The following is a 26,217-nucleotide window of genomic DNA, read 5'->3' on the forward strand; positions in this document are numbered from 1 at the left end:
ATAAATCTTAAAAAAAAAAAGAAAAACAAAAAAAAATCTAACCAACTAAAACAAACAAACAAACCAAAAAAAAAAAAAAAACAAAAACAAAAAAACAAAAAAAAAAAAAAAAACAACACCTAGAGACAAAAAGATAGTAAGTAAGTAGCTGGGAGGTGGTGGTGCACTTTTAATCCCAGCACTGTGGGTTGGGTGGAGTGTGTCTCTGAGTCAAGGCCAGCCTTGTCTACAGAGGTTCCAGGACAGCCAGGGCTACAGAGAAATCCTATCTTGAAATACCAAAAAATGAATAAAATAAACCTTATGGGGCTAGAGAGATGGCTTAGAGTTAAGCACTGGTTGTTGTTCTAGAGGTCCTGCGTTCAATTCCCAGGAACTTGATGGTATAATGGGACATCTATAGTGCAATCTGACGCCCTCTTCTGGCATGTAGATAGAACACTCATAAACATTAAACAAACAAAAACTTAAAAAGGGCTGCAAGCAATTCTATACAAGCAAGGACAGAACAAAGATTGGAATTCAAACCCTGTGTACAGCATTTAGGCCTTTTTATTTATTTACGCAGTGTTGGGGATCAGTGTAGAGATCCTACCTCGTCGTCCGCCACCACTTCCACCACCTCTCATGAATTCAGGCCTTCTGGTGGCAAATGACACTTTAATGATGTTTCCATGGAATTCTTTTCCTACATAGAAAAAAAATAGTTCTGAGGCTAAGCAAGGTGGTGTACACCTATAATTTCAACATTTAAGAGCTGAGGCAAAAGAATCACTGAGACTGAGGACCCAGCTAGAATTAGACTAAGACCCTTTCTTAAAAACCTATAAAGAGGAGGGGAGGAAGGGAAGGTTTTAAATTAATGCTACAATGCTCACTCCATACCTCTACCTCCCAACAAAACAGTAAGGCTGTCCTGGCTACTTTTCAGTTTCAGAAGGATAATAAACACATCCCCACAGAGAGTCAAACATACTAGTGCTTTGTGTTCCAAACAAACTGTTAAAATATAACCCGTAATATATGCAAGAGAACAGACTTTTTGTGGGGAAACAGTTCTTACTAAGCTTAAAAGACAAAAAAAAACAAAAAACAAAAAAAAACCCACAAAACACAAAAAAAACAACAACATCTTTTTAATAAGTATAGGTAAAAGTTTGTTTTCCAGTGTTAAGAACTCCTAATGTAAGTCATCTACCTAATTCCTATCTAATGTTTTATATAAAGATCTAATTTGTAGAACTGCCAACTGTGTCACCATTTATTTCTTAAAGCGAATTGGTGTATGTATATGTACATATACATATATATCCACACATATGCTTATATATGGATTTCCAATTATAAACAAAGTCGGGGGAAGGGTTGGGGAGCAAGGCCGGGGTTCAGATTTTAGTGTAAAATTGTTCCCAACACGATTATGTTTGAACACTTGGTCGTCAGCTGGTAGCACAGTTTTGGAAGGTTGTAGCATATTTTGAATAAGGTGCCTAGCTAGGAGATATCAACCAAGCCAACTTTCAAAACCTGTACAAGGGTTAGAATTAATGTGCAGGGTAAGATTAAGGAAGTACTCTAAACAAACAAGGACACAGTTCATCTCATTTCTACAAGCACATAAAAACACAAGCTTGTTTGTTTGTTTATTTATTTATTTAATGTACATTGGTGTTTTATCTAAATGTATCTCTGTGTGAGGTTGTCGGATCCCCTGGAACTGGAGTTACTGACGACTGTGAGCTAGAAATTGAACCCAGGGCCTCCGGAAGAGCAACCAGTGCTCTTAACCTGTGAACCATCTCCAACCCCACAAGGCTGTATTCTTGACTGCTATTAAACAGGAAAATAAAAGCTATCTCCTAGAATATGTTATGACTTCCAGACTAGAAAACATTTCTTCAAAAGTATATAAATGGGAGGTAGAGAGATGTTGAGCAGTTATAAGCACCCTGCTCCTCTAGGACCCAGGTTCAATTCCCAGCATCCACATGGCAGCTCAAAACCATCTACACTTCCACTTCCAGGGGATGCGATATCCTCTTAGGGCTTCCAAAGGCACAAGCTACATAAATAATGCACAAACACATACATAATTTTAAATACAGGAATGAAGCATACCATCAAACCAATCAATGGCCGCCTTAGCTGATGGAGGGTCATCAAATGACACTGTTGCTTCCCCTTTTGGTTTTCCTGTGTCTTTGTCTGTGTAAAGATTTATCATTGGTTTTCCAGTCTTTTTGTTAGTCTAAGAAAAGAACAATATGACCAAATTAGTACTGCATTTCAGGAATAACCAATCATGTATCATTCAGGTAAAGATTTTTCAAAGATTTATTATTTTTAATTATATGTATCTATGTAGGTAGGTAGGTATATATGTGTATGTGGTGAGCACATGAACTCAAGTCCCTTCAGAAACAGATCCCCTGTAGCTGGGAAGCAGGCCAACAAAGGTGATGAAAACTGAATTCAGGTCCTCTAGAAGTACACTACATGTTCTTCACAGTTACAGCCACCTCTCCAGCCACACAAAAAATATTAAAAAAGTATCCACACATCCATACTACTAAATATTATATACTTAATATAAAAATATTATATACTTAACATAAAATATAATACTACAATCTCCCTATAAGTATGAACAACGAAAATTTTCCATGCTACAGTAAGCGAAAAACAAGCTATAAAAAATCTTGTAAGGGGCTGGGCATGGTGGCACGTTTCTTTAATCCTAATACTTTGGAGGCAGAGGTAAGGTCAATCTTCACCAGCTTGGTCTACATGGTGAAGATAACCAGGGCTTTTAAAATAAAAATCTTGTAAGGACCAGTACATATGAGCGTCTGGACTCCACTTTCTAGGACCACCAAAAACAGTAACAATGACCTCAAACTCCCCCAAAGTAATATGCTGTTTATGTGTAATTTATTTAAATCTATAAAAATAAAATGTGGACGTTTCATAAAAAATACATTTTTATGTATTAATGTATACACTAAAAGACCAGGAAGAATATTTCAATAAAATCAATGCATTATTATTAAGGAATACATTAGGTTTTGGTTGGGATGAGAGGAGAAAATTGAGTTCTACTTTATTAAAAGGGGGTGGCCTAGCCAGGTGTGGTGGTGCACGCCTGTAATCCCAGCACTCCAGGAGGCAGAGGCAGACAGATCTCTGGGAGACCGAGGCCAGCCTGGTCTACAAAGTGAGTACAGGACAGCTGAAACTACCTTGTCTCAGAAAAAAAAAAAAAAAAAAAAAAGGCGTGGGGGGTAGCCATGGTGTCTTGCTCTCTAATCTCAGCACTCAGGAGGCTAAGGCAGATAGATAGATTATGAGTTTGAGGATAGCCCAGGCACAAAGGGAGCCCCTATTCTCACAACAAAACAAAGTAAAAAAGCTCTAAACTTGTTTGAGCATGTTTCATGTATAAATTCAAAAAAACAAAACAAAACACACAAAAAAAATAAACAAACAAACAAAAAAAAAAAACGGTAATTTCCCAACAAGAAAAAAAAGTAATCTTACAAACCCCAACCAAACAAGGACCAATGAATGCAATGACATCAAACAAGTATTTATCTACTTAACCCTGTTCTACTTAACCCTGCTCTAAAACCTGCTGCTTTTCAGTTAAAGATGAGAAGTATATTCATAAAGTTAATTAACTGAAAAACAACAACAAAAAAAACAATTACAAGATAATGGACTAATGAAGCACAGACACCAAGCATAAAATGAAGTTGTTAATAGTAACTTTACTTTGCATATATTAGCATTTCAAATCTAGAAATGAAGCTTAAGCACAGGCAAAAAGATAAACATGAACAAGGAATAAAATTTCCATATACTTAGTTATATGCAGTATGCTCCTTAGATTTTTTTTTTTTTTTTTGTAAACTTGATTTTAGCTCAAGTCATCTGGGAAGAGGAATTGCAATCAAGAAACTGCTTCCATCAGAATGGTTGATAACTGATGTGGGGGCCCTCCGCCTACTGGAGGCACTGCCACCTGAGCAGGTGATCCTGGGAGGTATAAGAAAGCAGGCTGAGCAAATCACAGGGAGCAAGCAAGCAGTGCTCTTCCATGGTCTCTACTTCAGTTCCTGCCCTAACTTCTCTCAGTGATGGATTGTTAAGCCAAATAAAATAAACCTTTTCCTCCCCAAGTTCCTCTTAGTCAGATTATTCTATCACAGCAAAAAAAAGCTAAAAAGGACACTTAGCAAAGGCCTACAGACATGGGGGGCCCACATATATTACAGGATTTAGATGTTTACTAAAGTACATACACTTACAATGTAATATATGTATCTTAATTAGAATATTACAATTATGAAATCTTCAAGTGACACTTAGTACTTACCTTGATAATTCCTATTTGTTTAAAGAATTCTCCCACTTGATCTGTAGACACACCCTCCCCAAGTCCTTGCACAAAGATTGTGTTGTTATCTGAATTATCAGACTCTGAATCTAAAGGGAAAAAATTATGATCAATTTCATGTACATATTTCTTGGTTTTACTACATTCTGTTCAGTAATCAAAAACAATTTACTGACTAGCATTGTAATGCTTTCAAAGCCCCAAATAGAAGACCAATATGAAATCTTATATAAACATGCAAACTATTCACAGTAGTTGTAGGGAAGATCAATTCTTACAACAAAACTTCAGGTAAAATGCAGGTTACACTCTGAAATACATATAAACCAAGTAAGGGAAATGTTAAAAAGTATCACTCTTCAGATCCAAGACTAAAGCGCATGAAGAGATGAAGAAAGTTGATTAGCATACCGTTCTCAGAAAAACTTTCAATTGTATATAATCATACAACTGACTACTCAATGCTTTTAAAAGGCTTTCTAGTACAAAATTCCCCCAAATTGGGCATTTGACTCTCAAGCCAGCCAGCCAAGTAGAATTGCTGATTTCTCATTCACTGCAAAAAGCTTTGTATATATTAGAAGGTAAGAGCACCTGGTACACACATCTTACCTTACAGGCACACTTTTGGATTAGTACAACAAAGTAAGAAAGTTGTATAAAAATTCAGTCCATCAAGGGATAATTCAGAAATTGCCATCCATATAGAATACTTTGGCATCTTAATAAAAACAAAAGTTCTAATTTCAATATTTATTAAATATTTTTTACTCAAATAGATTTTAACCTCGAAACCCTAACTTTCAAAAGGCTCCAAAAACAAATTCATAGCCTTGAGTTCATCTTAAAATGAAAAGCCACTTAAAATGAAAAGTAAGATTAGTAACTTCTACTCAGAGAAAGACAATTCTCTTGTGCATGAACTCAAATTTCTTATGTCCATTAAAATTACGAATCCAATGTTTTTGTTTTGTTTTTCAAACACAGCTTTTTTTTAAACCTCTATATTGCTAAGACAGCAAACTTCTCTTATTAGGTTGCATTAACACTTATTAGCAGTAAAAATTTGAATGTCTCTTCAAATAAAAAAAAGTATTCAGAGACGCACAAACAGCAATTTTGCTCTATAGATTCTGAGACGAATGAAAGTAATCTTAAAACTTGAAACTTTCTAAGAAAACTGATAAAGTGATAAACTGAAAAAGGCTAGCAAGCTTTTCATCAGACCCCTTCATTTTTATATTTTTTTTAGAAATCAAATTCCCCAGATCTGGAAGCACCATTTAAATTAATCTCCCTTCAGTATTTGCCCATCTAATCACATACTCCTCTGTAAGAGGTGGGAAACTGACATTAAAACTGCAAAACCAAATTGTCAAGAATCTTACCAGCATCTGGTCTGGGTCCATAATCCCTGTGACCTATAAGAGAAGAGAAGAAAGGGCTGTCTAAGGAAACTCATTTGAAATTGAAAAGAAGATGGTAATAACCAAAGCATGTAAAGTCAACACTTCCAAATCCTTGAAAGTCAACCATCACAGGTTTATAAAATAACTATATAAATTCTTATTATTAAAAGTTTAAGAAACTGAGATGAACGTCAACATTTCCTTAAACTCGTCCAAGACGGCACCCACCACTTTTGTTATTATTCTATTATCACTTTTGTCAAACACTGGTTGTAAAGGCTGATTGGAAACTCCTAATAATTTAAAAGCACCATGTCAGCTACCTTTATAAGAGAAAAAAAAAAAAAAAAAAAACCCTATTGTCAAAACCCAGTGAAGTCCTCATTCATTGGTCAGACTCTTTCATGCAAATGCACTGTGCAGAAAACACATTGGACTACTTGAGATCAGTTTTGGCTTCTAATACTTCTAATATTTACTTTGATATAAGCATGTATACAGAGTATTTTGTAATGCACACAACACACCAGCCTCAACAGGGTAAGAAAGGGCTTAGACTGCATCTGCGGGATATTGGTGGCTTTTAGATTTATATAGCATTTCCACTGAAACATTTTGGGATACTCATCACTTACCACCAAAATTTTTGAAGCCACCGCGGTCACCACCACTGCAGAGGAAAAATTGAAGAAATGATTTCTTCCTTAAGTCTCTAATGTGCTGAGCCCTGGGCTCAATCTACACTTAACTGTCACAAGTGAGTGCCTAGGAAAATAGTAGTACCACTAACTTTCCAGTAAATTGCATTTCAGAGTTCAATGATTCAATTTAAGTGTTCTCCCAAGGACTTTTTTCCACAAGTTATCTTTTCACATTTATAACATATTTTATATACTTTTTATGTTAAAAAAAAAAATCTTCCCAACCCCATACTAAAAGGTTCCTACTCAAACCATAACTTAAAGCTGGAGGCACAACATAAAAATGTGAAATGAGCGTATTAGGGGTATGTTTGAAATACAAGAAAAAGCCAAAAGACCAGAGGAATAAAAAACAAAGTTAGATTTTAATAGCAAGACAAGAAAGGTAAAATCTTGAGTACAGATTCTGCTGTATATGAAATTATGGGTCTTATGAGATGAATTTTTTAATGTGATACATAAATTTAAACAAAAATGAGCCTGAATGAAAGTAGTCTTAAAATTTGAACTATTATTATCCTTTGTTAATGAGATGTTTTCATGTCATATCTGAGGTTTAAGCTGCCAAATGTTCTAAATATCAAACCAACAAAATATGTTAAAGATATAAATACTCCAACATTGCAGCTGCCAACAGTATTTGGCAAGTTTACAGTGTCAATTAAGTCCTTCTACACACTGCTTTATGCAACAAATCTATCTATGCAGTTAATACTAATCAAGAAATTAAAGCAAAAAAAAAAAAAAAGAAAAATTCTATTCATCCCATAAAAGCCTGTTTCTCTTGACTGAAATATATAATCCTTCTAAAACACAGGTGCTGATAAGAAACTAACAAAGTTTTCAGATATCTGATTTGCTGCTCATCATGATCCTAGGAGCTAACCTAATTTATTACCTGCTTACAAACTTCTGCTCTAGTGATTATCCAACTCTAGATGGCTTTTTTGAAAGTCCAATAAAAATTGCTGACTAAATCAGAAAGCTCCTCTTTATTTTATTACCTTAACATAAAAAATTTTGCTTGTAATCAACTTAGGTACTGACACATGTGTTTTAATTTGCTTCTAAATTGTGTACGTCCCAGAAAACCTTTCTAGCCAGAGAATATGGCTCATTCAAGACTATGTAGACAGTATTAAACTGAAGTTCACAGACACAGCTTCGTATTTAACATTACTATTTCAGCACAGTACCTAAACCTTCCCTATACTTTAAATGACTGCTACCTCTTTAACAAAGAGAAGCTAGTCGTTGCCGTTTTGGCTTGAGACTGGGTATTAATGATAGTCCTGAATTTGCTAAGTAGATGAAGATGACCTTGAATTCTTGATTCTTTTGCTTTTCCTCTCAAGCACTTTTGCTATGAAGAGCCCAACAAAACTGAGGTTAAACTGCTGAGGAAAAAAATGTTCCCCTTCTTTTGCAGCACTGGAAATTGAACATAGGGACTCATGCTTGCTTAAGTAAGTGGCCTACCACTAAGCTACCTCCAAGCCCCTTGAAAATTATATTAGAAGCCAAGGTTTCTTCATAGATGAACCTCAGAACCCCAATGACAGACAAGAAGAATTATTGAAAATATCAAGGCCACATTTCTTAAAAATTCTTTGTTAATTATTTTATTATCATTACAGTGCATGAATATGTATAGGAATGTGCATATATATGCAGCTATGCCTGCATACGGATGCCAGAGCTCTATCAGGAGTCTTCTACTGTTCTCCCCCTTATCTTCTGAGATAGGATTTTTACTGAACCCAAAGCTCAGGGATCAGCTAAAATGGCTGGCTACTGAGCCCCTAGGACCTTCAAGTCTCCTCTCCTCAGCACTGAAATTACAGGCATGTGCTATCATTATCATGCCCATTATAGGAGGTTAAAGTGTTTAAGATGAAGGGAAGACTTTTAAAAGGAACCTAGAAGGTATGTGTTCATAAAATACATCCTAATTGCTTTGTTGTCAACAAAACAGTTGATCTGGCCCACAATGAAAGGAAAATATGCAATTTTATATATAAAGGTTGACTCTCATTTCCATTCTGGCCAACAATACAACTTTGAACAATTTTGGCAGTGGTAGTTGTTTTTGAGACAGGGTCTTTCTACATAGCCCTAGCTGTCCTGGAACTCACTATGTAGACCAGGCTGGCTTCAAAGTTAGAGGTCCACATGCCCCTGCCTCTGAAGTGCTGACATTAAAAGTGTGCACTCTATGTGGCCTGGCTAAACAATTAAAAAATAATAATAAATAAAAAGATAGAGATGACTCAGTGGTCGGTCATCTTTTAAGGGAACTTGCTATTCTTTCAGAGGATCCAAGTTCAGTTTCCCAGCACCCATGTACACTGGTTGCATATAACTGCCTAGAACTCTAGCTCCAAAGAATCCAATACCCTCTTCGGTTTGTGGGCACCCACCATATGGCAAATATTTACACAAGTAAATACACATAAGTTAGAAAATGTTAAAGATGCACCCTCTAAAAGAATATATAAAAACATTAAGACTGAGCTTTCTTCTTTACAAAACTTAGTTCTATATCTTTACTATTCAAATGGTAAACAGGAAAAGCAGGAAAGCAAGCTCTCAGTCTTCAGAGAATGATAATTTGCACATTAGTAAGAACCTCAGGTAATTCATATGAATATTTAAGTCTAAGAAGTACTGATCTAAATGTTTGCCTGTACATGACTTTCAATCATTCTCTCTCCTTATGTGAATTTTGTATTAATCAGATTACACTTCCTTTATTAGGAAACTTATTTACTAACTACAGAAATAGACTTCAAGGAGTATTCACTAGAACTAAGGGGGATGTTCCTATGGTTAATTTCAAACTTGTAATTAATTATGTTACAAAGTCATTTCTTCCACATATTAAGGCCGCCTTAGCAAATTAAGACAGAAAAGATATTTCAACAGCTGAGTCAAGATGTTGCAAATTTGTTTTCAATCCCAGAAATAGAAGCAAACATGTACACAGAATTCCAACAACATTTTAAGGTAAAGTAGTAGGAATATTTATGAGACCTAGGTATCTTCAACTTAACTGGCTAACTATTGGTACATAAGGAAACTTAAAGTTATGAGTCTTCCAAGTTCAAAACCACAATGAAAACAGGAATCTAGGATAGATTGTGGCGGTTTCAATATAATAGTATCATATATTAAAAAAAACAGATTCAATAGGAAGGAAAATTCGGGGGGTGAAAAGATGACTCAATAGTTAAGAACACTGGCTGCTCTTCCAGAGAATCTGTGTTCAACTTTCAGCAACCACATAGTTCACAGCCATCTGGAACTTCAACCCTAGCAGATCCAATGCCCTCTTCTGGTCTTCATGGGCAATGCATGCATGTACTAATATATGCAGTGCATGCAAGTAGTATACAGACAGACATGTAGGAAGAATACTCATACATATAAAAAGTTCTATAATTTTTTATAGAAAAGTTTCTTTGGCAGATAATTTCTTTGAGTTTGTTTTTTGTTTTTTAGGGGCTTGTGTTTCTTGTTTAAAGACAGAGCCTCTTATTTTATATAACTTGGGCCAACCTAATACAAGGGAACCCAAGCTGACTTCCAAACTCATGGTAATGTTACCAAGCGCTGGGATTGATAACACAAGCCATCACATTAAGCTCTCAATTCACAATGTAAAAACAAAAACAAAAACAATCAACCAAACAAAAGAACCCAAGTTCTTTTTGGTTCTACATGTGGAAACATGTGTCCACCCACAGACTAAAACTCCTAGGAAGCCACAGTCGATAATGCAGCCATACTACCACACCACCACCTTTTCCGTACCAGGAAACGAACCCAGAACCAGAGCAATGTTGCTAAGCTACCCATCATGCAGCTCAAGCTCTGATTCTCCTGCTTTACCTCTGAGGTAGCTGGGCGTACTTAGGCATGCGCCTGGCTATAGGAATCTTTTATCCTCACTTAAGAGAGAAAAAAGGGCATAACTAAAAAGCAATAAAAGATTAACTTAAAACCTTGCTCTGTGCTAGAGTTTTTAAACTAATAAATCCAGAAACCGTATTTTGGGAGTATGAGAAAAAGACCAACAAAGTCATATATGAATGATTCAATCAATTTGAACATCATTCTCAATAGTCTGTTTTACTTTCCTCTATGTCATATATGTATGGCAAAAAGGCTTTCAGAAACAATTAACTTCAGGAAGACAAGACTCTTCTCTTCCTAGAGCTGCAATGTCCAATAACAGTACATGCATTAGTGTTTAAAATGGAAATAGACTAAAATGAGACGAGCTCTAAATGTCAAAAATGAAATGAATTTCTAGTTCTAGCATCGTAGCTTACCGATTACATGGACTATTTTAGATACACTGGGTTAAAGTGTATTATTAAAACTGATTTTATTGGTGTTATTTTATGTTTCCTCCCTTTTTTTTGCAGTCCTGGGAACTGAATTCAAAAGACTATCACAAAATGAACTACAGCCATGGGCTTTCTGTTTTCTTTTCAATGTGGCTACTAGAAAATTTAAAACTATGTATATAGTTCAAATTTATGACCCATTACTGTTTTTCTAGGAAGCAGTGCTATTAGACTACAGCTAGAACATATATACTACTCCATCATATCCAGGTGCGGGGAATACAACCCAACTTTTTATTGTTTTCATTTTTCGAGACAGGATTTCTCTGAGTAGCTCTGACTGTCCTGGAACTCCATCTGCAGACCAGTCTGGCCTCGAACTCACAGAGATCCACCTGCCTCTGCCTCCAAGAGTGCTGAGATTAAAGGTGAGTGCCACCACTGCCTCGCTAGAATCCATTGTTTTAACCATGATTATGCACGGTTACCAATTTACCACTAAGGTGTACGTTCTCCCAACTCAAGACATGTCCATATTTTGTTTGAGATAGGGTCTCTCTCTATGCAGTTCCTGTTGTCCTGGAACTCAAGAGAGCTGACTACTTCTGCCTCCCAGGTGCTGGGATTAAGACATGTGCTACCATGCCTGACACCACCATGCCTGGCTGGACATACACATATTTTTAAGGGATCTAATTAAAACCTCTTGCAAAGGGGGAGAAAGTACTCAAAATTGCAGAATTTTGGAATTTACCTCTAAGAGCCTGAAACACTTTAATCACATTCAAACAATGAAAACAAAATATTCTGCAAGAGAATAATCAATGCTAAAACTAAAGGGCACTGGGACATTTTTATCTTAGCTTCAAACCCACTAAGATGTCAATGTCAGAAGACAAAAAAGAAATTCAGTATCCTTTTCAACAGTTGCTTTTCAATGAAAAGACTTTCTTGTAGTCTCTATGAACCCACATCTCTTTCCAAATTAACTCAATGGTTCCTTTTTTTTGGCATGAAGTCTTCCTCCAGCCAACCAGTCACGAAATAAGCACACCATATATCCAACACTCAAAACCAAACTATGATCCTTCCTTAAAGATGATAAATCCACTTAATGCCAGGTAGTCTTCAAATTGTTGTGTCCCTCCTCCCCTTCTACGGCCCCATAGATAAAAATTTTAACCTACTAAGTAAAATGATTAGAGACACAAATAGTGGTGCTAAAGACTAATTAGAATTCCTGTGTATTTTGGTATTCAAACACAAAATCAAATGTGTTTAAAAAAGAAACCCTGCAACTGTGCATTTATGATCTAATTCACAATGCTGTAGCCTAATGAATAAATTAAAAAGCACATCTTAAAGATATTGTAGCATATGAAAATTATATTTCTGTGGGGTCTTTTTGTTGTTTTTTGTTTTGTTTTGGTTTTTTTTTGAGAGAGAGAGAGAGAAAGAGTAGTCCTGGAACTCTGTGTAGACTAGGCTGGCCTTGAAGAGACATGCCTGCCTCCATTGTGCTGGCATTAAAGGCATGTAAAACCATACCCAGCCGAGAGTTCTCATTTCAGTATTCAGAAAGTTTGACTAGAACAGAATCAGGTTTGTTTACATTCATTTATGCCTACTGTGGTACTCCATGGGCAAAGTTGAAGAGTTGCAAAGCCTAAAACATTTACCATCTTTCCTTTCACCAAAACAAAAATAAACCTTGCCAACTCCAAACAAAGAGTAAGAGCCACCAAGATTCCAAAACAATTTTTTTTGTGAACAACTAATTTACAGGAGGAAGAGGAAGTAGTTAAGACTAAAATCTCTCCATCTCTCTTACTTTACCACCAGTTAAACATCAGCATCGCATTGACCTAATATATACCAGGCTTCTACACAAACTCTTTGTAAGGAGTTTCTCTGCATCAAGAGATTTAAAAATAAAAACTTGGCTCATTAATTAGTATCTGAGCTACAAACTATATTCAAAACATACTGCCAAGGAAGTTACGTTGCTTTAAAAAAAAAAAAAAGGACCCAGGCTGTTTCCTTTATCAGGGAAGAAATCACTCAACATCCTTTCAACCCTGTGATTCTAAAATGGGAGCTTACTTACAAACTAAAATATTATTTATAGATTGCCTAACCATTCCCTTCCTTACAAAAAGTGGGATCCCATTATTTAGTCAGACAGCCACAGTTTTAAGTTTCTTATGCAGAAAATTAAACTTAAGACACATGTAACATTTACAGCATTCCAGACAGCCAGTTATCTAAAATAACTCCATTGAAAAATTAAGTACTATCTGTTGTTATCTCAAGGACTTGGGTCTAGATTGGGAAAGAGGGTACTAGTAAAAAGTAAACACCATTTCACTTTACACTGTTAATTTACATGCAAATGATAAATGATGGTGGCAGACTACTCATTTTAATAATGAAGACACATACAATATCATTTCTCTTGGTAAAATAACTACCAATCAAAAAACTAATGTCAATTTTTAGAAAAGCCTTTAATGTCTCTTTCAAAATTTTTGAAAATTATCAGATTTTGGCATTTCCTTAACATCAAAGTATATAGTATACTAAAAACAGATATATAAGCAAATTCATGAAGTGAGTGTACATATTACTCGTTCTCATTTCATCTGAGAAACTCAGTCCCTAAGGACAGGACTGAACTGCTACTGATATATCATTAAATATCAGCAGAAGGCCACCGACAATTTCAATTCTCAGTAAACATAAAGCCTGTATATTTTACAAATTTCCAATCTAAAAATCTCAGGACATAGGCCAATTGTTTTTTTCATTCCATTTTCAAGATCAATGTACTAACTTTACAGATATATGCAAAAATTATGCTAAATCAGATTTTATAAGCTATGTTATAAGTAAACAACATTAATTTAAAAATAGCAAAAGAAAAGCTATATTAAAAACTTCACACAACATATCCACAACCAGAAAAATTACAGAACGTAATGTGATACACTAATTATTTCAATAATTATGTTTAAGGAGAGACATATATTAAAGATTATCCCTTTCTACTCTACTACTGTCTAACCCTTTCCCCACCCAAGGGAACTATTTGTCTTCCATATAGATTAACTTACCTTTTTACTGTTAAGACACTTAAACACTCTGGTTTCCAAAGTTATCTTTTTTCTTTTTCTTTTTTCTTTTTTTTTTTTTTAATGGTTTTGAGACAGGATTTCTCTGTGTAGCCTTGGTTGTCCTAAACTTGCTTTGTAAACTAGGCTGGCCTCAAACTCAAGAGATCCACCTACCTCTGCCTCCCTGAGCGCTGGGATTAACGGCGTGCGCCATTGTGCCGGCCCAAAATTAACCTTTTAAAGGAGTTTTGAGTCTGGTTCCAGCAGGAAAACCAACCAAGTAATTTAATCAGAACCGTGGTAGCGAGCTTTAATGGTGTTTAAATTAACATACACCGCATAAAATAATATCAACATAGCCTTGTATGAAATGATTTATGACATAAAAAGGACTGAGAATAGTTTTAATTTCTGCTCTTTTTTCTACAATATAATCTCTGAAAGCCTCTTAACTAAATGACAGACTAAAATAAGGAAAACACGAAGAGAGAAAGAGAAAATGAAGATATCTGTATCTACGTGCTTACCTTGATCCTGTCATAGGACCTCTTCCATCCTTGTCATATCCCCCACGCCCTCTACCTCCTCCCTGTGACCCGCCATATCCTCTATTATCTTCTCCATACCTACTCACATCACGACGGTCATCTACAAAAAGAAAAACGTAACACACAAACACGGTCACTTCAATTTTCTTATTTTTGTTGCAACAAAAGTCTCCCTACATTAGGCTGATGAGCTTAAGAAATTCTCCTGTCAGCTCCCATATAGGAATAATGATGTAAGCCACCATACCCAGCCACTGCTGTAATTTTTGTTTAAGTGTCACTTTAAATGGCTCCTTAAGTCACATAGTATGTCCTTCAGGGAAAAACACAAATAGACCAAAATGCAACCATCACACAACATTCTGGAATTAAAAGTGCTTGAGAGTTGTATCTATGTCAGACTCCATTTTACCACAAAATCAGACAGCAAATGAAATTATTTAAGCTAAACTACAAACTCTGGATTCAAGAACTTTAGTAACTTAAAGACAGAACTCTTCTACTTTCTTTACCTCAAAGACATTAAATGTAAGTTCAAGTCAGGCACAATGCAGCCACTTTTCAAACTGAGAAGACAGATATTTAAAGAATGACCATCCACTTTTAACTTACTCTATTATCAATATGGTTAGGGATATAGCTCAGTAATGAAGTGTTTACCCAGCATATACAAAGGCCCTGGGATTCAATTCCTAGCACCGCCAAAATAATTTCTTTTTCAGCAAAAATGTTTAATGACCACTTTCTAGGAACCAAGTCTTATCTAGAAAATAAGGGCATAAAAAAAAAAGGCCTTTTGTCCTTGAATCACTGACTTTCATAGTATGGTCTGAGTCCTATATATCACATATAAAGTATTATGGAACAAGAAAAAGTAATGACTGTTCCTTCTTACGTGAGATCAGAGAAGGCTAGCAAAGGGTAACTTTCCCAAATCAACTGACAACAATAGCATTGTCAAATGGTCAGTTAAGACAGTAAAGGAAATGCAATCAGTAACCAAAAGTTATACAACCTTCTAACAATCTCAAAAAAGTTAAAAAAAAAAAAGTTTTAACAGCCATAAAAAAAAAAAAAAAATCTATGTTGGGGCTGAAGAGATGGCTCAGAGATTAAAAGTGCTTCCACTGGCTGTTCTTCCAGAGGTCCTGAGTTCAATTCCCAGCAACCACATGATGGCTTACAACCTCTTCTGGTGCACAGCTGTACATGCGGACAGAATGTTGTATACATAATAAATAAATATTAAAAAAAAAATCTGTGTCCAGTAATGCCAAATTTTTATCACCAAGTAAGATCCTAAGAGTGTTTTAATCTAGACAGTATAAAATTCCGTGAAGAAATGATGAAAAAAGGCCATTATAATCTTACCTTGTGTTTGGTGGCTGTAGTTTTCCCTTTGTGAATGGTAAGACTGCTGGTTTTGGTTATAGGAATCATGCTGCTGATAATTTGACTGCTCATCATATGAGCCTTGATGCTGACCATAACCTGACTGCTGGTCATAAGAGTCTTGCTGACCATAGTCTGACTGGCCATATGAAGGTGCTCTTCCACCTTGGCTAAACAGAAATCAAGAACATGAGACCTTACAGAATTGTTTACTGCAACAAGTTGAAGAACACTAATATAAAAGGCCTAGTCAGCTCAACAGTGTCTAATACTACATTCTCATGGTAATTATTTGGCTCTTCTATTTATAAAAATTCACCAATGAAATGCCTTCCAAAGATAATTTCACCATCACTAAAAAGGTGCCACAGGGGAAAATGGGAGTTTGTTGTACTACACTGGGGAAAAACAATAAAAACAAAAACAAGTATCTTGAAATACTATTAACAAAATAACTAGTTTTTCTTTCTTGAGTTAAAAAAACAAACTACCAAAATACAATGACATATATCATATATGATTTTTCTACAAACATGGCCAGTAAGTGAGAAGAGTTCCCTTACTAGTTACAGTGAAAGGTTCTATGTCTCTTCTTCAATATCATGTCTTTTTAATTTGTAGCCAGGCATGATAGCTATTCTTTTGGAACTGGGAAAACAGGAGCATCATTACCTTAAGGCCAACCTAGACTACACTGCCACTGGTCTTAAAAATAGGAGGGGGGAGTGCCATCTCAATTCTTAACAATCACACACAATTCTGAAGAATATCACAAAAATCTATTCCAACTCAAAGCACCACAAAACTATAGTTTGAACACCATTTTGTTTGTGTTTTTTTGTTTGTTTGTTTGTTTTGTTTTTTTTGAGACAGGGTTTCTCTGTATAGCCTTGGCTGTCCCAGAACTCACTCTGGAAATCAGGCTGTTCAACACTAACTCTTTAAACTGGTCAAAAGAAGCATTTCTCGGCCAAGTGATGATGGTGACAATATGCCTTTAATCCCAGCACTTGGGAGGTAGAGACAAGCAGATCTCTGAGTTCAAGGCCATCCTGATCTACAGAGCCATTTCTAGGACAGCCAGGTCTACACAAGAGAAACCTTGTCTTGAAAAACACATAATAAAAAAAGAAAAAGAGAGGAAAAAAAAAAAAACCCCAAAACATTTCTCTTTGCTTTATGTTTATTTCATGCTTTCAAACATAGAGCCTTTAATAAAAAGCATTTCCCTTATGATTAAACTTATTAATAAGGCTTGGAGTTTTTTCCTTATGTAGCATGTCTTCCAGATATTATTCCTTACAGATTCTATTTTTTTCAGAGCATTTTTGTATTTAAGACCAATAATTTGACCTCACAATTCTTTTCCCAAATGCTATTTAAATTTCACTTAAAGTACTTCTGTCACTGCAGCCAGAAACTCTCGGTCTCTGCCTACCCCCCCCCCCCCAGGTTTATTGAGACAGGGTCTCTCTGTGTAGCCTTGGCTGTCCTTTATTCACTTTGTGGACCAGGATGGCCTCAAACTGAAGAGATCTGCCTGCCTCTGCCTCCCCAAGTACACCACCATGCCCAGGTCCCTTTTAACTGTCTTTACCTCTGTAAAATGAAACTACTAGTATTGTTTCATAGTGGTATCTGAGGATCAAGCACATTAGGGAGTAAGTCCACTGAACAAAGAAAAATAAAAACTTTACTATGAAATAACACCAGTAGTTATTTTCATTTTAGAGAGGCCGGCATAGTGTTTTAGGCCAGGCATAGCTACGTAGTAAAACACTTTTCAAACAAAAAAGGGAGAGAAGGCTAGAGAGAAGGCTCAGTGTTTGAGAACACTTGTTTTTGCAGAGAACCCAGAATCAATTCTTAACACCCACATGGTGGCTCACAAGCATCTGCAACTCCAGTTCTGGGAGATCTAATGCCCTCTTCTGGCCTCCACCCTTCTCCTCTGGCCTCTGGGGACACCAAGCACATACATGGTATACATATATAGATTATATTCAAAGAGTAAAACAAATACATCTAAAAATATATTTTTTAAAGGAAATGCATGTTAAGTGGCTCAAAAGCAAAGTGAAGGATTTGGGCACATAGCTCAATGGTAGAGTATTTATGTAGCATATACAAAGCCTTGGGTTCTATTACCAGAGTCACAAAATAATAAAATGGAAATTTAAAAAGCAGACATACCCAACACAATCTCAATAATGCACTGTTTCCTTACCCTCCTGATGATTCCGTGTTTTGTTGTCCCTGGTTATTATATGATTGCTGGCCATATGAACTCTGCTTTTGATTCTCATAACTACCATAGGACTGTGAATAACCTAAAAATTAGATGAGAATACTATTTAGTAAAGGCTCTAATTCCCGACTCTCTAAAATAGCAATTTAACAAAACACTCCAACCTGATTGATTTTGTCCATAACTGGAGTAACCACCATAGTTTGGTCCATACGAAGAATCAGTCGTTTGCCCATAGCCAGAATAGCTCTGAAATTCAGGTAAACACTCAAACTTTATTACTTACTAGATAAAATAACTATTTATAAACTTTAGTATTTATTAAATAAAATAAATACAACTGATTTTTTAACCTACTTGTGTTTGTCCATAGCCTTGACTGCCTTGACTTCCATAGGACGAATAACTGTAAAAGAAAATTACAATACCTGAAAGAAATATGCTTTAAAAAATTAAAAACTTAAATGAAAAACTTTGCTTTCAACCAAACTTAAGTGTTTGTCCTGCTTATATCTGAATTGTTTTCTGGATACTAATTCTTGTATTTTCTAAAGTTATAAGGGGAGAAGGGAATGGTTGTACTTAGTGATTGACTGAAAAGACTGCGTACATTTAAACAACAAGTCTCTTAACAACTGAAAATATAAGTGAAGTCATTCCCAGAACTCATGAATATCAATATCTAAAGTGTTGCTGTCAAAATTTCTCACAAATATTATTTCACCAGAGATGCAAAAGAAAGAATATGCTTTGGGATAAATAAAAGAGAGAAATCACTGATAGTATCATTCCATAAACAGGTTTTTGTTTTGTTTTGTTTTTTAATATCAGGTACACAGATGCCTAACACTTGAAGCAAATACAGTGGTTTGCAGCTAAACAATGTTTACACAAATAACCATTATAACAACCACGTTGTGGCCCAGGCCTTTAATCCCAGTACTAACAAGACAGAAGCAGGCAGATTTCTGCGAGTTTGACGTTAGCCTGGTCTATATAGCAAGTTCCAAGCTTGCCAAAGCTACACAGTAAGACCCTGTCTCAAATCAAAAACAACCAATGATTCCTAAGAATCAGGGCTGGAGAGATGGCTCAGAGGTTAGGAGCACTGGCTGTTCTTCCAGAGGTCCTGAGTTCAATTCCCAGCAACATGGTGGCTCACAACCATCTATAATGAGAACTGGTGCCCTCTTCTGGCCTGCAGGTGTACATGGAGGCAGAGCACTGTATACATAATAAATCTTAAAAAAAAAAAAAAATGCATGGAAAGACCCATAGTGATTATCTGAAAGAGAAAACAGTATTTGTCTTCAAGACAGGGTTTCTCTGTGTAACCCTGGCTGACCTCACTCTGTAGACCAAGCTGGCCTCCATTGGGTTAAAAGCATGTTTAAAAACACAACTTTTTAATACAAAATAGTTATATCAGAGCAGGTTAATTTCTTTGTACTATTTGTTTCAATTGAATGTCTTTAACTTCCCAGATAGGGCACAATATGATACAAAATCCAGTCTAAATGCTTCAGTAATGAGGTCTGTATACATCCAAAGTACCAGCAAAGAATGAAATTATACTGTATCAAAACTGATTGAATAAATGTACCTTCCTATTATTTAAATTTTTAAAATTATATCAACTACTAGCAAGTAAAAAAAAAAAAAAAAAAAAAAACAAAATAAAACCTCTGAGTATATGGCTCTTTAATACCCAAAGAAAAATATATTCAAAATAAAATCTTTCAGAGCTAACAAATACTAAAATTCCTCACTTTTTTTTTTTTTTTTAGAATCCCATTAACTTTTAAAAATACAAGCAATAAATAAACCCTTGCCAGGTACCTATTAAAAGGGTAGCACTAAAAAAAAAAAAAAAAAAAAAAAAAAAAAGGATAGCACTATTTATAAGAATAAAATCACATCAATTTTGTTTCTGATATGCTTCTTAATATCTCACATTGAGCCTCAACAAGAGTTGTAGTGTTAGGTTGAAAGTTAATCCTTCTTCTGTTAAGCAAGAACAGCCTACCATGATACAGACATAAAAACAAAACTTTCCCTGTGAACACTGAGGATCTTAAGACCTGCTGAATACTGTGTTTAGTGCTTAAGAAAATCTGCTCTAGCTCTAGATATTCCTTAGCGTGCGTGCAGTGCTGTTTTCTGGCTTAAGTTCTATTGGAACTGGAGGCCACCAACTGACCGTGAGGATGACAGAGTTCAGTTGTCCTCGTTGTTCAAACAAATGGTTTAATAAAAAGGAAGGAAGGAAAGAAGGAAGGGAGGGATGGAAGGAAATAGGAAAGGGGGGAGAGAGAGAAGCTGTTCTAGGGACTGGAGATATGGTTCAGTGATTAAGAGCACTGATGCTCTACCAGAGGACCTGAATTTGGTTCCCAGCATTCACCTATTAGCTCAGAATCATCTCTAACACCAGTCCCAAAAGGATTTAACACCCTCTTCTGGCCTCTGTGGGCACTGTATGTACATGATATATGGATATACATGGAGACAGAACACTATACACATAAAATCTTTCAAAAATATTTTTATAGCCATATTAGCATATTAGCTTATTATTTATTATTAAAAAGTAAAATGCTTTTTCTAAGCACTTGTTTGATGCTGGTTTTATGAAAATCTCTAGACAGAGGAATGACTCAAAGAATGACTCAGGAATGACTGTGCTCTTACAGAGGACCTAGGTTCAAATCCCAGCACCCAAATCAGGCAGCTTATAGTCACCTGTAAGTCCAGCTCCAGGGGATCTGACACCTCTGGCCTCCACAGGCACTGGTACTCATGTGCACAGACCCACATGCACACATACACACGATTAAATAACAATACATTTTTAAAACCTTAAAGAAATTCTCTTAATTTTTCTCAGAAAATTTTCTAAAGAAAAAGCCCTTTACAAAACCTAGGATTTTTGTCTTTATCTTCAAAACATATTTATTAATTAAACAGGCTACTTTTTATGAAGGTAAAAGGGAAGAAATGTTGCACAACACCTATTTATAAAGACAAGCTGTTTTGCCATTAACAAGCTTTAATTATTTAGTTATCCCTATCCCTTTTTTTAGGGATAGGGTCTTTCTATGTAGCCCAGGCTGGCCTCAATTTGTAACAATCCTCCTACCTCAAGCTCCTGAGTGCTGAGATTACAAGCCTGAACTACCACATCTAGCTTTATTATCTTAATACATCCAGATAACAAATTTCAGAAAAAAAAAAAAAAAAAACCAAACGTATTATCTTTTTCCTCAGCTTTATCCTTTCATGATATTATGAAAACATGTATACTTTACCTTTGCTGCTCACCCCCAGACTGACTGTAACTTCCAGAATCTAAAACACATAAAAAAATCATATTTAAAATTATGTTTTCCCCTAAGACTAAGTTTAGTTCACACAAATGAAGATACAGCTAGAAACTGTCAAAAATTACATTAAGAAAAACTAGAAGCCAGGCATGGAAGCACACACCTTTAATTCCTGCAGTTAGAAGGTAGAGGCAGACAGATTTCTATAAGTTCAAGTCCAGCCTAGTCTACAGTGAGTTCCAAGCCAGTCTGAGGTACAGTGTGGCCCTGTCTCAAAAAAAAAGAAAAAAGAAAACTACACACACACACACACACACCAAGTTAAATTTAATTTAATTTAATTTAAATTTGTACAAAGGGAAAATTGTACATAGGGAAATTAAATATGTACATAGGGAAATCTACACAGTAATTTTTTTAAAACTACTTTTTTTTTAAGTAACAACAATGCTAAAATGTTGTGCTGGTGATCACAAGAACAACAACAACAAAAAAAAAAATCAATGAAAGTTCATCCTTTAAAAACAAATAAAACAAAAAACCTAACCAGGTGTGGTGGCTCATGCCTATAATCCCAGCACTTGGCAAATTAAGGCAAAAAGGATTGCCACAAGCATAAGACCAGCCTAGGATAGGTACATAAACTTCCAGATCAGGTTGGATTGACTACAGTGTGAGGCCTTGTTTCAAAGGAAAAAACAATCCACACCCCTCAAAAATTCAAGCTACATATATGTATATTTACATTAATAAAAACAAACCAAAAAAGTCCTGTTTAAACTAATCAGGTCCAAAAAAAGGAAGTAACATGTACTCTGCCATGAAAATCTACAAATCACACTATCACTATTACTGCATTCTATCACTACACATCAACACATACACTGTTCTTCTGTATTGGACTACCGTGGCTGTCAGCATCAATAAGAGTCTCCAAAGACTTGTTAAGAATAGCTGCTGATTTGACCACGTTTTCAAGCAATTAGCCAATTGATGACATTTCAAATCAGCAATGAAAACTGCCTCTAACCTGCAATTTACCAACAAAAACGACCTTAGAAAAGAAGTTTAAATAAACACGTCAGGTAAAGGGAGCGGAAGAAGGCAGACTGTAAGCTTTTCTCCATAGTTTAAAGTGGAAGTCATACCAGAAAATGTTGAGGAGGCTCTACCCTTTTGGTTTGTATTCAATGTCAAATAAACAGCCTTAATTTGTGATGCATTTAAGATACATGTAATATATGAAATACATAAAAATTACAACCTCAAAAGAGGAGTGTCAAACTGATCATATGACCAACCTTATCTAATTCTAAAATTCAAATCAAATCAACAATTCAAAAAAAATCAATTCAAATCAAACCAACACCTTTCTTTTTCAGTCAATTTATATTAAGTATCACATAAGGCTCTATCACTACAGGTTGTTTAAGTAGAAGACATTAAATTTCCCACTATTCTACTGTAAATACCTCTAATCTGACCTTTCTCTTAAAAATCCTTAAGACTATAAAATGAAATCAGATAAATTATTTCTATGAAATTAAAGGAAAAGAACAGACTCTAGCTGGATCATAAGTAGAACAGATGTACCTATCAAATACCAAAGACTGGCAGCAGGAGGAATGACTCGAGAATACGTATCTATTCAGTCTAATACCGAAATGTTTCCTTTTGGGTCTGACAAAATCACTGAAGTATTTAGTACTTAGCGCTTATGACCTTCTCTTACAATTAATATTTACAAACTTAACTTGAAACTAATTAAGTACAGTCCTCTCAAACTATAAATCCGACTTAAGCTAAATTAAAACTTCAAGATACACAAATAAGCACAGCCACCATAAAAATATGTATTTCAGTAATACAAATGAAATTTGTTTGTTTGTTTGTTTGTTTGTTTTTGAGACAGGGTTTCTTTGTAGACCAGGCTGGCCTCAGAAGATCTACCTGCCTCTGCCTTCCAAGTGCTAGGATTAAAGCAATGGGCCACCACATCCAGCCTAAAGGTTTCTTTTTTTTTTTTAATTCAATACATACACACACAGACACACACGCATGCTTTGAAGAGCCACAACATTAAATATAGCCACACAAGTAACAAGCAAGTTATATGGGAGATATACACACATACATACACACACACACACACACACACACACACACACACACACATACACACACCGATTTAGGGATATAAGTCCTCAAATAAGTCCTCGTTTAAATTACCTGACACATGAGCCTTGTGTCTGGACATGTTCATTATTTATAAGTGCTTCTACCTTACTAAAGCATTCCAGTGTACTGGCTATTTTATGTCAACTTGACACAAGCTAAAGTCATCTGTAGGTGGAAACCTCCACTGAAAAAATGCCTACCTAAGATCCAGCTATAGGGCATTTCCTTAATTAGTGACTGACAGGGGAAGGCCCAGCCCATTGTGGGTGGTGGTCCTGGGTTCTATAAGAAAGCAGACTGAGCAAGACATGAGGAGCAAAACAGTAAGCATCACCCTCCCGCTGCTTCTACATCAGCTCCTGCCTCTGGGAGCTGCCTGCCCTGGTTGAATTCCTGTCCTGACTTCCTCTGATGACAAGCAGATATGGAAGTGTAAGCCAAATAAATCCTTTCCTCCCCAAGTTGCTTTGGTCATGGTATTTCAACACAGCAATAGTAACCCTAAGACAAACTGGTACCAGGGTAGTAGAATATTGCTGTGACAGGCCTGACCACGTGTTTTTTGGAGTATTGTGAAAGGACCTTGGAACTTTCAACAGGAAAAGCCATCAAGTGTTAAGAACTTGGTGAGTTTTTCTGGAGGAGCTTGCAAAATGTTGAGAGCATTGCAAGCAATGAAGGCCTGCCTTGGGAAGTTTCTGGAGAAAGCCTCCTTGGCCTTTTGTGTGAACGGTTTGTGGTTCTGGTCAACTGGGGCTGAAGAGTCAGCCATGATTAACAAGAGGCCAGAACCACTAAAGTAAAACCTTTGCTTTGCTGAGACAATGGATGCAGGTCAGCTAAAAAAAAAAAAAAAAAAACGTTGTGATTAAAAGACCATCTAGGAACTCGTTCAGGAGAGTTAACACAGAAACTGTTTTCTAGAGGTGGCCTAAGTTGGATCTTATGCTGGCAGCCAAACTTGGTTTTGAGTCTCCCAAGTAGTATTGGTCTTGAAGGCATGAAGGACTCATGGAGAGTATAACTAAGGCTTAGCACTGTGAGAGGCCATTGGTGAAGGTGAAGCCTTGATAGCAGTTGGAGCCCCCAGATTTCAGGGGTCTTCAAGAGAAGCTGAGGCTTGGCACCATGAAAAGAGCCCAGGGGAGGCTACTCGTGAAGGTGCAGCCTCGCTGCAGTAAGAGGCCCCTGTATCTGAGATGCCAGCACCATGGGATGACCACAAAGAACAGCAGCAGCAGTGGAACAGTCAGCTGGAGCCTAGAACACAAGCCATGTGTGCTGCAGAGGACAGAGCCAGAGAATTGACCAATGCCTTTTGCAGAAGTCCAGAAGATCAGATGTTGGATACTGAGTTATTTACAATTAGAGTTTGGTTTTGCTGTGTTCAGACTGTAACTGTGCCTTGATTCTTTCCTCTTATATAAGGTATTTTGCGTATTTTTTTATTTTATTTTATGGGAACCCACAGTTAAGATACTAGATTTTTAAAGATATTTTAGGTTTTAAAAGAGACTTCAGACCTTTGAAGATAACTGAATTTTAAGTGTTTGAATCTATAAAGACTGTGAGACTTTAAAGTTTGTAAAATGTTTTATATTGTGATGCTGATGTTAATGCATGATCTTAGGAATGAACAAGGAAAGGTTGTAGCTTAAAAGTGATTTTTGTGTGTCAAACTAATAAGGAATCATGTGTCCTGGATAGTTTTATATCAACTTAACACAGCTAGAATCTTCTGAAAGGAAGGAATCTCAACTGATAATAATGCCTAAGATCCAGCCACAGGATATTTTCCTAATAGGTGATTGGTGGTGGAGGGGCCAACTCACTGTAAATGGTGCCATTCCTGAGCGGGTAGTCCTCAGTTCTGTAAGAAAGCAGGCTGAGGAAGCCAGTAAACAGCACCCCTTCATGGCCTCTCCATCAGCTCCTGCCTCCAAGTTCCTATCTTGTTTGAGTTCCTGTCCCGACTTCTTCCATGATGAACAGATGTGGAAGTGTAAGCCAAATAAATCCTTTCCTCCCCAAGTTGCTTTAGTCATGGTGTTTCATCACTGCAACAATAACTCTAAGGCAACCAGGTACGTCCAACATGTGGCCCAAGTGCTGGAATTACAGGCGTGAGCCACAAATCCTGGCTCATGAATTTCCTTTAAACATCATACCCACTAGCTGTAAGCACAGGACCACATTTCAGGTGTTTGCCTGGTTACTCTCTCCATCTTACCTCCAACATGTGTTTAAAGTACATTATTTCTGAACAGCATTTATTTAGGTAATTTTTTAGCATTGTAAACACCTTTGTGCTTTAACTGGGCTGTTTGTCTGTCAATTTTTACTTGCAGCTGACATCTTGACTAGGACTTTTCTATCTACCAGTTTTTCTTTTCCTTTTAATTCCTTTCTATTTTCTATTACATTTTCTTTATCCACATTTTTACTATTGCTTTATTTATATTTGATTTCCGTGGCCTCATAACTAAGTTTTTGCATCTTTCCTGGCAAAATTAAAACTTATTCACCTCCACTAAAACACAGATTTTTTATTATCCTA

At 36.1% G+C, this 26,217-nt stretch overlaps 1 protein-coding gene across 2 annotated transcripts in view; it reads right to left on the reverse strand.

Annotated features, from left to right (window-relative positions):
• Taf15 (TATA-box binding protein associated factor 15) overlaps window positions 1-26,217 on the reverse strand; it is a 34,196-nt gene that overhangs the window by 3,672 nt on the left and 4,307 nt on the right. Inside the window, exons 2-12 of one of the 2 annotated variants that reach the window (XM_055619227.1) lie at window positions 21,468-21,507; window positions 18,517-18,565; window positions 18,324-18,408; window positions 18,139-18,241; window positions 15,891-16,081; window positions 14,598-14,619; window positions 6,441-6,475; window positions 5,785-5,817; window positions 4,376-4,485; window positions 2,119-2,248; window positions 596-688 (exon numbers count right to left, since the gene is read on the reverse strand). In XM_055619227.1, the coding sequence (XP_055475202.1) occupies window positions 596-688; window positions 2,119-2,248; window positions 4,376-4,485; window positions 5,785-5,817; window positions 6,441-6,475; window positions 14,598-14,619; window positions 15,891-16,081; window positions 18,139-18,241; window positions 18,324-18,408; window positions 18,517-18,565; window positions 21,468-21,507 (891 nt within the window). Of the gene's footprint in view, window positions 1-595; window positions 689-2,118; window positions 2,249-4,375; window positions 4,486-5,784; window positions 5,818-6,440; window positions 6,476-14,498; window positions 14,620-15,890; window positions 16,082-18,138; window positions 18,242-18,323; window positions 18,409-18,516; window positions 18,566-21,467; window positions 21,508-26,217 lie in introns of both variants that reach the window. The other variant, XM_055619226.1, reaches the window with a different exon arrangement.

Source organism: Psammomys obesus, unplaced genomic scaffold, assembly GCF_907164565.1.
Source record: "Psammomys obesus unplaced genomic scaffold, mPsaObe1.curated_primary_1811, whole genome shotgun sequence".
Classification (NCBI taxonomy): Eukaryota; Metazoa; Chordata; class Mammalia; order Rodentia; family Muridae; genus Psammomys; species Psammomys obesus.